The sequence below is a fragment of the Canis lupus genome, chromosome 18 (genome assembly GCF_048164855.1).
Source record: "Canis lupus baileyi chromosome 18, mCanLup2.hap1, whole genome shotgun sequence".
Lineage (NCBI taxonomy): Eukaryota > Metazoa > Chordata > Mammalia > Carnivora > Canidae > Canis > Canis lupus.
In genome coordinates, this window is record NC_132855.1 from 43,349,673 (window position 1) to 43,363,370 (window position 13,698).

A 13,698-nucleotide genomic window follows, 5' to 3' on the forward strand; every position below is an offset into this window, starting at 1 on the left:
AAATGAAGAATCTGAAACCATACTCTCAAAGATAACTTTTCTGCAGAACCACAAAGAGACTACTGAATACAGATTATGTTAAAGAGATTATCTTTCTAAGGGTGTGCAGGTGGTCTCTAAGCACTTTTCCTCATATTACAATAAAAGCTCTCCTAATCAACAGGAATCTGTAATAGTTTGAATATAAGCCTAATTTTTATGGTAGCCTCTCTGGGCAAATGTTAAATATAATTCATCAATAATAAGTGTATCATTACATGGATTTGGACATTCTATAGGGCAAATCACTTGTCAAATCAAACACATAAAGTAAAATATTTTTAATAGATATTATGAAATCAGTCTATAAGATAGATACCCTGATACTTTGTAATGAAAATGCTCACTAGTTCTTTTATTGAAGCAGAATGTATCTATAGAAACTAAAGCAAACTAAACCTTAAAATGAAGTACAAGGCTTAATCATACATCTTCTACTAAAATCACACAACATATAAATCCACACCATTAAAAAAGAAAGAACCTTGAATATTTGACATTTACTTAGACTAGGGAGACTTCAATGAACTCCTCCTCCATCTCAAACATAAGCCCACAATAACCTGCAATAACTGTTGGGGATTTACCCCAAAGATACAGATGCAGTGAAACGCCGGGACACCTGCACCCCGATGTTTATAGCAGCAATGGCCACGATAGCCGAACTGTGGAAGGAGCCTCGGTGTCCAACGAAAGATGAATGGATAAAGAAGATGTGGTTTATGTATACAATGGAATATTACTCAGCTATTAGAAATGACAAATACCCACCATTTGCTTCAACGTGGATAGAACTGGAGGGTATTATGCTGAGTGAAGTAAGTCAGTCGGAGAAGCACAAACATTATATGTTCTCATTCATTTGGGGAATATAAATAATAGTGAAAGGGAATATAAGGGAAGGGAGAAGAAATGTGTGGGAAATATCAGAAAGGGAGACAGAACGTAAAGACTGCTAACTCTGGGAAACGAACTAGGGGTGGTAAAAGGGGAGGAGGGCGGAGGGTGGGAGTGAATGGGTGACGGGCACTGGGGGTTATTCTGTATGTTAGTAAATTGAACACCAATAAAAAATAAATTAAAAAATTAAAAAAAAATAACCTGCAATAATCTTTTTCTCCAATCTTAAATGAGGGAAGGTCTTCCTGATTCAAATGCCACACCTCCCACCTGTATTCTAGATTCCATCCTAACCTACTTCAAGGACCTGGCCTCCAGAGAGCCCATCCCTTCTGATCTGCAATCTTCAACTTCTCTATTGCTACTCAATGTACACTATTCTAACCTTAAAAAAACCTCTCCCCTTTTCAAGCTTTTCTTTACTACCTGTAAAGAAAACAGAACTGTCTCGATTTCTCCAATTCTCTGAATTTTGAATTCTCCTCTACCAATTCCATGACACTATTTTCATCAAGGTCACTGATGACACTCAAGTTGAAATATCCAATGGACACTAAATTCTCAGCAATTATGACTTTCCATAGTAAAGACAACTTTTGGAAAATCATTCTTTATCTGGCTTTTTATGACATTATTTTCTTGACTTTTTTTTCTTCCTCATTCTTGGTATCTTCTGTAGATGTACCTACCTTTATTCTCTTTTGAATGTAAGCATTTACAAACACAAAAAATAGCTCTGTACACACTCTAAAGACCATGGCTTCAAATATCTTAAAGGGAAGACAACTTCCAATCAGTTCTACTAAAACTCTAGACTCTAGTGAATATCTTTACTTGATGCCCCTTCTATGTATTTCAAACTCAGATTATCGAAAATTGAACTCATCACTCACTTCTTTTGCATCTCCTATCTCAGTAAATGAAACACACCAAGGATTTATGCTTGGTTTCCTCTCCTCTTCCTTATCCCCTATATCTGATCAGTCACACTAATTTCTATCAAATTCAGCTTCTTAAAAGTTTTAAAATCACTTCCCTCCTGCCTTAGATTGATCTCTATCACATTTTACCTGGAATATTCTAAATGTGTCTTGTTTCCCTACATTCAGCATCTCTCCTCACCATCTTCCTACCCATCTACCTATCACACTGTTGCCTGAGGAATCTAAAACAAAAATTTGGTATTATTATTTTCTCAACAAAAATATTTCAATGACTCTCCACACTTTATAGCATGAAGTTAAAACACCTTACCTTAGCCTACATGGGACTTTGACCTGTAACCAGAGGCTATTTCTCTGCTCTTACCTTCTACCAGTTTCCCACCTTCTATCCTGGATGTTTGTAACACAAAACTATCCACTATCCTCATACACATCATACTGGTTTACACTAATATGCTACACCCTTTGACTCAAATTTTCTTCTTGACCTACTACTTAGTCTACTTGTCTTTTAAGTCTTTACTTCCTTTCTTCTCATTTTCTCTTGAATTACAGTTTCACCTCCATTACTCTATCCAACTACTCTTGTAAGGTTACAAGTGACACCCCAGATTTCAAAATCTATTCCTTAGTCTGTGTATAACATGACCAGTCAGTAGTTAACTGACAAAGTGATTCATTCCTTTCATTTTCAAAGGGCAGAAAAAGTGGCAGTTAAAGAGCACAAACTTTGAAGCCAGACAGCCTGGTTCACATTCTTATTCCACTACCTAACTTGTATATCTGGGCAAGTAATTACTCTAACTGGTTTCTATGCTTCTGCTCTAGACTTCTCCACCCCCTCAGTCTATTTTTGACACAGTGGTCCAAATAATCCTTTTGAAAAATGTAAGTTAGATCAGTTACTCAAAAATCTCTAATGATCCAAAGGTGGAAACAATCTGTATATCCTCTAAATAAATTGTGGTACATCCATACAATAAAATACTCCTCAGCTATAAAAAGGGAAACTATTAGTACATGCAACAACATTGATGAACCTTACATGCACTCTAAGACAATGAAGCCAGATCCCAAAGAATACATAATGTGTTATTTCATTTACAACAGTCTGGTAAAAGTAGAACATCCTCCAGCTATAAAAGATGGTGGATAGAAAGCAACCAGTGGTTGCCAATGGCAGGAGGTAGAAGAAGGGCTAACTACAAAAGAGCAGCACCAGGGAGTCTTGGGGGATGGAACTATTCTATGCCATGTTTGTGGTGGTAGATATACATTCTATGCATCTGTCACAACTGATAGAACTACCCATATAAAGAGTGAAATTTACCATTTGTGAATTTTCAGAAAATGGGGACCTCAAAATGGAATAAAAGCTGTAACAAATGATTGTAACTGTATTAAAAGTGAGTAACAAAACCACATTGAAGAGGGTGAGGGAGAAGAGTTAACCTACTTTGAAAAACAGTAGTTTTGACTATATAAGGCTAAAGACAAAAAGTACTGTACATAAACATTGTACTCTAATAATGAGTACAATGAATAACTAATAATAATTATTGAATAACTCAATAATTTGTTCTTCACAGGGATATAGGCTAGCAATTGTGAAATTATTTTATGGGTATATATGGCTAAACAAACAAGTAAAAATACTGTAGATAGTGAAACCCTGGTTTCTCACTGATCGGGAACAAAGTTACAAAGGAAAAGGGGAAGGGTAGAATGAATGTTCTGGTACTGGATCAGAATTAGACGTAATGTATGAACTAACGTTTTTGCTATATATATATATATATACACACACACACACACATAAAGATACAGAAATAAATACATATCTGTATATATATATACCCACTATATTTTCAACAGTCTACTAATAGGACCTACGAGTCATGACTCTTTAGTAACAATGAGTTCATAGAGCATCCAGATGTTGGTTTCTAAATATCATTATCTGATAAGAGGACCCTAATTTCCTTAGAGGAATGTTAGATTCTAGGGCTAGGGCAGAAATAACACAAGATGGGTTTGGAGCCTCTGATAGTTACACTTACAATGCTCAAAAAAGCAAGCACTCTGATAGTTACACTTATAGTGCTCAAAAAAGCAAGCACTTCAAAAAGGCACAAGAGCCAACCTGAAGGAGTCCTCAATGCCAAAGCTGGAACAGAACCAATTACTATAGTACTGAATTATAACCCACTGAGAAAAATAAATAGCCATGAGTCCATATGGATCCTGATTTTATTTGTGTGTGTGTGTGTGTGTGTGTGTGTGTGTATATATATATATATATATATTAATTATATATTTTAAAGATTCTATTTATTCATGAGAGACACAGAAAGAGAGGCCGTGACATTGGCACAGGGAGAAGCAGGCTCCCTGTGGGGAGCCTGACACAGGACTCAATTCCAGGACCCCGGGATCACGACCTGAGCCAAAGGCAGACACTCAACCACTGAGCCACCCAGGTGCCCCATGGATTCTGGTTATAAATGTGAGTGAAAAACTAGCTCTTTCAGAATAATAAAAGAAGGAATGAGGAAAATAGAAAATCGCCATTAGAATACCACAGTAATAACTGTACAGACAAGATCTACCAATAAATGCTAAAGTTACTGGGTGAAAGTTTAAGGAGAAACAAGATATTTGCAGAATCTCAAAGTACCTCCTCCAAGGTATGTAATTACAAAGGTTAAAACAGTAATAGTATAGTAGAGAAACCCAGAAGATACCACAAGAAATCAAGATTAACATTACCAAAAAAAAAAAAAAAAAAAAAAAGATTAACATCACCATTAATAAGATATGTAACATCATGTGCCTTCTGGTATGATACTGATTAGGGCACATCACTTTTGTGGTATTCTTGTAAAAAATGTGTAAGTTTCATGCAATCATAAAAAAATATCAGACAAATCCAAATTGAGGGACATTCTATAAGTTAACTAGCCAGTCCTTTCTAAGTGTCAAGGTCATAAAACACAAAGACTCAGTTACTAACTGAAAAAAGAAAAGAGAGCTGAGGAAGACATGACAACTAAATGCAACTGGGACCCTGGAAAGGGAAAAGGAACTTAGTGGGAAATAGTGGCAAAATCCAAACGTTTCTATTTCAGGGTATAGTATTTTTTTTAAAGATTTTATTTATTTATTCATGAGATACACAGAGAGAAGGAGAGAGAGGCAGAGACACAACACAGGCAGAGGGAGAAGCAGGCTCCATGCAGGGAGCCCGATGTGGGACTCGATCCCGGGACTCCAGGATCGTGCCCTGGGCCAAAGGCAGGCGCTAAACAGCTCAGCCACCAGGGATCCCCAGGTTATAGTATTATACCAGTTTTACTTTCTAAGTTTTGATAATTATAATATGATTATGCAAGATGTTAGCATTAGGGGAAGGTGAATGAAACCCTTTGTACTATTTTATGACTTTTCTCTAAGTCTAAAATTATTTCAAAATATGAAGTAAAAAAAGTTGTACATGATGACTCCATCATATCTGATTAGGAATTAAATCCTAAATTCCATGTGATCTGGTTCCCAGGTACCACTCTGACCTCATCTCCCACTTTCCTCTCTCTTTGTTCCAGCCACACCGGCCTCTTTGTCAGCCACACAAAGAATAAGCACACAACCACTTCAGGGCCTTCACACTTGTTATTCCTTTGCCTAAAACATTCTTCCCCTACTTACTTATATGGCTGTCTCTCCTAATCTTACTTAGCAAATATGCTTGTCTATTACTTCATCAGAGAGGTCTTCCTTGATTTTTCTATATAAAATGTCCCCTTTCCCCATCACGCTCTATCTCCCTTTATTTTTTCTTTCTAGCAGATATCACCACCTGAACACTATATGTTTATGTATTGTTGGTCACCACCACTGAACTGTTGAGCTCTACAAGAGCAAGGATTTCGACTATTTTCTTTAATGCTATACTTTGTATGTAAAACAGTAATTATTATATAGTAGGTGCTTAGTAAAATAAGATGAATGAATGATTCATCTCAAGCATCGAGTCTTCCAATAAGCTTTACTTGGACCTACCTGACTCCAAAGTATGAAATGCTACTCTCTTTCTTAGTCTTAAGGTATGCTCTGCAGAGCTACTTATCTGGACTTCTCTGTCATTGCAAGCACAAGTAGACTACTAGCAGTGTCTCTCATTTCTGCTTTAGAATTTTTTTATAACAAGTGAAAAAAATTAAGATAAAAGGGAACTATACCATTATGAAGAATCAAATAATGACACATTAAAATGAAAATGGAATACAAGTTATTTCAGAAAGGTGATTACACATTCTGTATCAATCTAATGTACTGTTAAAAATATTTATCATGTTCAAGATAATTTTAGTTATTAATGAGAATATTCTGAAGCAGTCAATGACTTTAAACATTCATCCATGGAAGAGTAGTAGGTGAACTAAATTTGGATTAAAAGAAAGTTTTACAAAGCTCCTCTTCTCATCACTTTAAAAATACACTTCAATTAAGAAATATCTGATTTTTATACCAATGGCAAAAACCACTTTAACCTTTTATATAGCAGATATTAGAACACTTCAAAATTCAGCTAGCATAATATGAACATGGTACCAATAATCTCTAGATCAGTGGTTCTCAAACTTCAGTGTAAATAAGAATCACCAAAAGGACTTTTGAAACACAGGTTGCTGGGCTCTATCATTCAGTAGGTCAGGGGTGGGGACTGAGAATTTAAATTTAGAAGTCCTCAGTGATGCTGATGCTGCTGGTTTAGAGACTGCAGTTTGAAAACCGCTTACTACTGTAGGCAAAGTTTTTGTGACCTGTTCATTGATATCTAAAATAATACAGTAAAAGCTAAATAACATATGGCTATATTAATATTTTACAAATTAAGAATAATTTGCAAATTGCTGTGGTCAGTCTCCTGCTATACATCACAACCTGGTCACACAAGCAGATGTGATAAGGTGTGATCTTGGCCTGGGAAAATGAGTGTTTCAGGAGGATCCCACACCCGAGATGCCATCTGTTGGCGGTATTAATGGATTAACGGGGGAACTTTCTCTGTAGTAGCCTATAGGAATAAGTCCAACTATGGGTCACTTCTGATTTATTTACCATTTTCCACGGTACTTGTGAAAAGACCAATATTATACAGTTGACCCTTGAACAACACAAGGGCTGGGGCACTGACCCCACACATAGATACACTGTCAAAAGTCCATATAACTTTTGAATCCTCCAAAACTTAACTACTAATGGCCTACTATAGACCAGAAGTCTCACTGATGACATAAACAGTTAAGTAACACATATTTTATATGTTCTCTGTATTACATAATATATACTGTATTACAGTATATATTACAATAAAGCAAGCTAGAAAAAAATGGCATTAGGAAAATCTTAAATAAGAGAAAATGCATTTACAGTACTGTACTGCATACATTGAAAAACATCTGCATATAAATGGACCTGCATGCTTCAGCTGTATTATTCAAAGGTCAACTGCATTGCATTAACTACGCTGTCCAAAATTTACAATGGTATCAAGCAGCAGCAACATTATTAACAGTGTTCAAGATCCAGGTTAAAAGTATTTAATAGGGGTTAATAAAGGAAAAGTATTACCAGTTTTCTCATGGTATGAAAAAGTACAAATCACAGAAATTAAATACTAATGTAGCTGAAATAAGAAAAAAAAAGGCAGGATTATGTGGAGACTCTGTACAGATTTATATTATTTTCATAGAATAATAGGAATAATTATGATGCATATGCACTCAAACTTTAAAAGTGCTGAAAAAAAAAGTGCTGAAAAGAAACAGCCGAAAATGCCTGAATTGGCTCAGCTGACTCAGTAGAGTAGCAAATTATTAAAGTGTTTTATGTGTAAGCATTGAAAAAAAAGCGAATCCAGGGCTTCAGTTAAGACTTGAAAAAATAGTAAATCTTAGTAGAAAATATGTTTTCTTATAATAGCTATGAAATTTTATATTATGAGAGATCATTCATAGTTTCAAGGTTTGAGCTTAAGTCTACCTGAGGCTGAAGAAAAAAAGGGTAAAAATTAAAATTCTTTGATCCAAGAACATATGTCTTAGATTAGTAACACAAATGAAACTGGTTTTTATTGATGCCTTTTTTCTTACCAGGACTTTAAAAAAAAAGTAAATACACAGAGATTTGAGTTTTCAAAAGTACTGTATTTGTTTTAGTTCTTTGTGATGCTCACGGAAATCTTTAAGTAACTGAAGCAAAAGTCTTTTAATCATTTTATACTTGCTGTAAAAGAAAGCTTCAGAAAAACAAGAATTGCCCAAAGACAGCAATTTATGAAAACATTTCTGAGACCCGCTTCACTGAATATGAATACCTTAATTTGGACAATCAAGGTACAATCCAGAAAATTAACAGTACATATATTATGATACATTCTGCTGGCCAACTAGTGAATTCTCATTGCAGTGTGTGGTAATTTGCTCTTAAAGATATAGTCTGCACTCTTGCACAGAAGAGAATTTAAACTGTCTCCCTATAAGGAAGATGAACCTAGGGAAAACTCTTGTCTGAAGACTATTCAGAAGACAAATATTTCACTGGAAATATATGGTGTCTTGATAAGGCCTGTGCCAGCAAGTTGCCAAGAGGAAAAAAATGGATTAATAATAAAAAATTAACCTAATACTAGGTGGTTAAAAAGTAATTTCAAGGGTCACTAACCAAGACAGGACTCAATCACTAACTTAACCTAAAAATACATGAATTTGGCATTAAAATACAAAATATATAACAATATTTGTCAGATATGGTACATCCAACAGTCACTGCTATTGCAGAAATACTCCATAACAGAATAATTTCTTAGAGGGAAAAAGGTAGCATCAACGAAAGCCAGACATTAGAAATAACAAGATATCAAAGACACTCTTTCAATTTCTCAACTGTCTGAAATACACATGGATCTAGGATACTGTGAATAAAGATATCAATGAAAATGTTAACACTGGCCCTGTAACTGATGACAGTGGAGTACTCATTTGATTAACATAATAGCTATGATTGTACAGTTGTTTTAAACATTTTTAAAATAAATAAGTGGATTTTCTTCATTTTAAAGCAATAAATATTTTTTAAAATTCTACATACAGTAATGTAAGAGATAATTATCATACATAGTGTAAAAATGTTAGAGACAGAATTGCATTTTAAGTTATAAATGGTTATATCTTTAAAATTTTAAAATTTCTATAAAAACTTCTTCAATGTGGAAATTGACCCTCACTCTAATCACCTACTAAGAGATAGTAAAGTGAGGTAATCTATTAACATTCATGAAAAGATGTAAAAATCAAGTGAAGGACTGTAGGTCTGACTTGTTATTATACTGTAATAGTAGTATGTTGGGACATACTAGAGTATATGGTTTGTTTAAAAGAGTCCTTATATTATTCCTTCAAATAAATGACATAATGGAATATTTCATTCAATGGTAAAGTTAAAATCTCTTTTGATATCAAAAATGGAATTTGTAAGGGTCTAGATAATTTTTAAATTACAACAACACTGAATTTTAGAAGCTGAAAGAGTCCATCAAGACACTAAAATTAACACCAACTGAAAAGAAACCTGTTGATATCAATATTGGTTGTTACAAATATAACAAACTGTTAAAGAAGAACATAACAAAATTTCTGTGAGACAATAAAAAATATTTCATTCACTGGCTTAAAAGAAAATCTGCAAAAATGTAGTACAGTTTAGTACAGAAGGAGGTTACCTGACTACTAGTTTCACTTATAGCTTCTAGGAGTTTCTCAACTGCTGCTTGTAGTCGAGAGCTAATACTCAGCATAAGTTCTTCATTTTCAGGGTCTATTTCAGTTCCAGCAAAACCACTCCTCACAAGCCGTTCTGAGAGATCTGTCCCTTCTTCAGTTACTTTTGACCACATACTGTCATTTCTTGGCTTATCACTTCCAGAATAAGATGGTATAGATTCATCTGTAACTGGAATAACAGTATTTTAAAGACATTAATTATAATTAATAATCACAGTAAAAAAAATTACAAAATAAAATCAAATTAAGACCTGAAACCATAAACTACAAGGTCTTTTTTTTTTTTTTTTTAAAGATTTTATTTATTTATTCATGATAGTCACAGAGAGAGAGAGAGAGAGGCAGAGACACAGGCAGAGGGAGAAGCAGGCTCCATGCACCGGGAGCCCGACATGGGATTCGATCCCGGGTCTCCAGGATCGCGCCCTGGGCCAAAGGCAGGCGCCAAACCGCTGCGCCACCCAGGGATCCCTACAAGGTCTTTTTTAAAGGCCTTTTAAAAACAACATGGCAATATAACAAATAGGCAAATACAGAATGTAATCTTATTTGATAACCAAGCAGGAAGAAGAATGAGAAGGGTAATGCTATGCTAAGAAGGCTTTGCAGAAATTAATACTTGGGTTATTATTTTTTTCCTTTGACAAAACCTTTAAGATTTACTTACTCATTTTAGAGAGAGAGAGAGTGTGGACACATGTGCAAACAGTTCGAGAAGGGACAGAGGGAGAGGGAGAAGATCTCAAGTAGACTCCTCGACTGAGCGTGGAGTCCCTATGCAGGGCTTGATCTCATGACCCACCCCCAGATCACTACCCAAGCCAAAATTAAGAGTTGGATGCCCAGCCAACTAAGACACCCAGGTGCCCCTTTTTGCTACAGACTTTAAAACAATTTTCAATAGATATTTACTAAGTGTCCACCATGCAAGATTTACTAAGTAATGGAGACACATAGGTAGTGAGATCTGGTTCTTATCCTCAAGGACTATATGATGAGAAAATAAATACATAAATGATATGAAAAGGAAAACATAGTGCAATGGGATATTCCAGGTATATGGAAGGATAGAAGTGCTCGATTCTGTATGGAAGAGAATCTCTGACTTTTTTTTTTTTTTAAGATTTATTTATTTGACAGAAAGAGTATAAGCAAGTGGAGGGATGGGGGAGGGGAGAGGGAGAAAGGAAGAGAGAAAAGGAGAGAGAAGGAGAGAGAGAGAGAAGAGAAAAAGAGAGAGAATCCTCAGACTCCCAGCTGAGTGTGGAGCCCAATTCGGGGCTTGATCCCAGGACCCAGAGATCATGACCTGAGCTGAAACCAAGAGTCGGACGCTTAACTGACTGAACCACCCAGATGCCCCACAGATCCTTTCATTTCAGAGCACACTATTGGGTAGCATCACCAGCTCAGGTTAGACAGTTAAAGGGACTCATTTTGTAGCCTGAAATTTTTGTAAGAGGTAACTACAAAGAAGTTAATAGACTGATGAGCAGTACTAATTTAACTATGGATGTATGTTTTGTATTTTTTATTTAAACAAAACGGAGTTTACATGGGCAGAGAATAAGCTTTGGAAGTATTTTTTCTAAACTGAAAATAAAAGCAGAAGTGATTCATTGCTGTCACAGTATACAGAATTCACCTGTGGCAGCATACTACAAACTAATGATGAAATGTATTGAAGAGGTATTACCTATTCTTTTATTACATGTAGTGTATATTTCTGATCAGTAACTTAGAAAGCGAATTAATAGCAAACTTTAATTTCCAAAGTACTCAGAATATTCATTTTGATACAGTCATCTAAGAGATTTAGAGCTACTTATTAAAATGTCTCACTAAAGTAGCTGGTACCATGGAATTCTCTCAATCTCATGTATTAACAATATCAGATACAGTTTCAGATACAAGATCTGAATGCAGTATAGTTCAATATTCACTAAGCATCTCTTCTGCACAAGACACCAGCTAAAAGATCCAAAACTGCATTCTAGGAGATGATTTTAAATATTTGCTATTACATAGTTTATTTAGTTCTTAGTGTAACAGCCAATACAATTTTCACTTTGTATTTTTATTCTCAAAACTTAAAAACAGCCAACAACCAGACTAGTACTTACTTATATTATACTAAGTATTCAAAACTGAGTATCCTGATAATAAGGATTAATACTTAACAAGTATTATGAGTTCAAAAGGATCTTGGAATTCAAAATGAATTCATATAAAGTACAGCACAATGCATATTATAAAGTTACTAAACAAAATGAATGTACTCTAGAAAATATTTTTGAAGAAGCTTTGGAAGCAAGAAAAATTAATAGTTTGTGATTGGTGTTTAAAACTAAAAATATGTAGTATCTTTAAGGAATTAATTGCATTTTAGTGACCTTTTTTTCTAATAAATACAGTGACTTTGACAAATCTGAAGAGAACAGTCTGATACGATGGGGAACCAAGGCCTTAAGGGGTGAAAGTCTGTGGAGAAGTGAGGATGTGGTGGGAGGAGAGCTAAAAGAAGGTAGCTCTTATCTGAAGGAACCTTATCTAAGTTGTGAATGGTCTTGACTTTTATAGGAATCTTGAGGTTTTGCTATAAATAATGGGGCTGATAAGTGATTTTTTTAACAGGAAGGTATCAAATCTATGAATCAGGAAGTAAACTGTGGCAATGCAGAGAAAAGGCTGAAGAAGAGACGAAGACTATTTCAATCACTTACATGAGAAGTGCCGTAAGGTAGAAAGTGGTTGGGCACAGGTCAGAGAAGATTAAATGTAAGACAAGAGAGAAAGAAAGTAGTAAAAGAGGACTCTGGGGTTCAAGCATAGACTGTTCTTAGGTGACAGAAGAGTCATTAAGAGAAATATTTTAAAGATCAGGAGAAAGTGTATAGAGTAGGCATGAAAAGTTAAGTCTGAAGTGTTAAGGGGCTATGTAGAGAAGATGAGTCAACTTTTGGAAATTTGGTTCTGTAGAACTTTAAAAGTCATTTGTATTCAGGTGAGAGTCGAAATCCTCAAAGTGGATACATTTTGTTTCATGAGTAGTGAACAACTGCTTTCCTGTTTCAGGAAAGATGGAAGACAAACATAGTTGGAGCCTCCATTATATAATAACCTAATAGAAGAACCTGTGTGAAAAAATGTCATAGATTGGAGATGTTCCAGGAGACACGAGAACATTTCAAAAGAGGTAGAGATGTCAGTAATGTTATTTGTCTAGAAACTCAAACAGGACAAGGGCTTGAGAAGATGCTACTGGATTTGACAACTGGGAGGTCACTGTTATCCTGAGAGAGAACAGCTATGGTACTGTAGGAACAGACACCAAAGCTGGTAAAATCAAGAGCTGGTCTAATCTCTCATGGAGTTTGTCATGGTTTACCTTGAGTGGGGAGCAAAATTAAGAAGAACCAATGCACTTTTTTTCCCTTCATATTATGAAGATATCAGCATGCTTTGGGAAAGAAAAGAAATCAGTGGTGAGGAAAAAAAAATTAAAGATATAGTATACTGCATGGGAACAAACCTCAAGCACAAACTACAAAAGATACATAAAACAAAATGACTTACAAAAAGCCACTGAAAGTTAACTTTTTCAAATGCTAATGAAAAAACATAAAGTATCTAGAAAAGGTGAAGATGTCAACCAGCTTAATGTATTTTATTGGTAACATTTTGAAGATACAAACAAATGAAAATAATGTAAATTAGTTCCAATAAAGAAAAAGAACTTTTGTTGTTGTTGTTTATTCCAATGACATAAAAGAAAGACATCAAGGTTATGTTGTATTTATAATAATTCGTCTCTGGGGGAAATATCAAAGAAAAACAAACTGGCAGGGCAATTTCATAAAATGACAATAGAAATCTCAGAAGGGCCAGTTTGGTGAAGACTCATGATTTCAGATTGGTGAACCGCTCAGATCTGTGTTTTAAACACAGCAGATGATGGTTATTCAAAAGTC

At 35.0% G+C, this 13,698-nt stretch overlaps 1 protein-coding gene across 11 annotated transcripts in view; it reads right to left on the bottom strand.

The window, feature by feature from the left end:
• The window catches only part of AKAP9 (A-kinase anchoring protein 9), a 154,214-nt gene that overhangs the window by 55,459 nt on the left and 85,057 nt on the right, over positions 1–13,698 (bottom strand). For all 11 annotated transcript variants that reach the window (XM_072784206.1, XM_072784201.1, XM_072784202.1 and 8 more), the window contains one exon: positions 9,667–9,896. In XM_072784206.1, the coding sequence (XP_072640307.1) occupies positions 9,667–9,896 (230 nt within the window). The remainder of the gene's footprint in view (positions 1–9,666; positions 9,897–13,698) is intronic.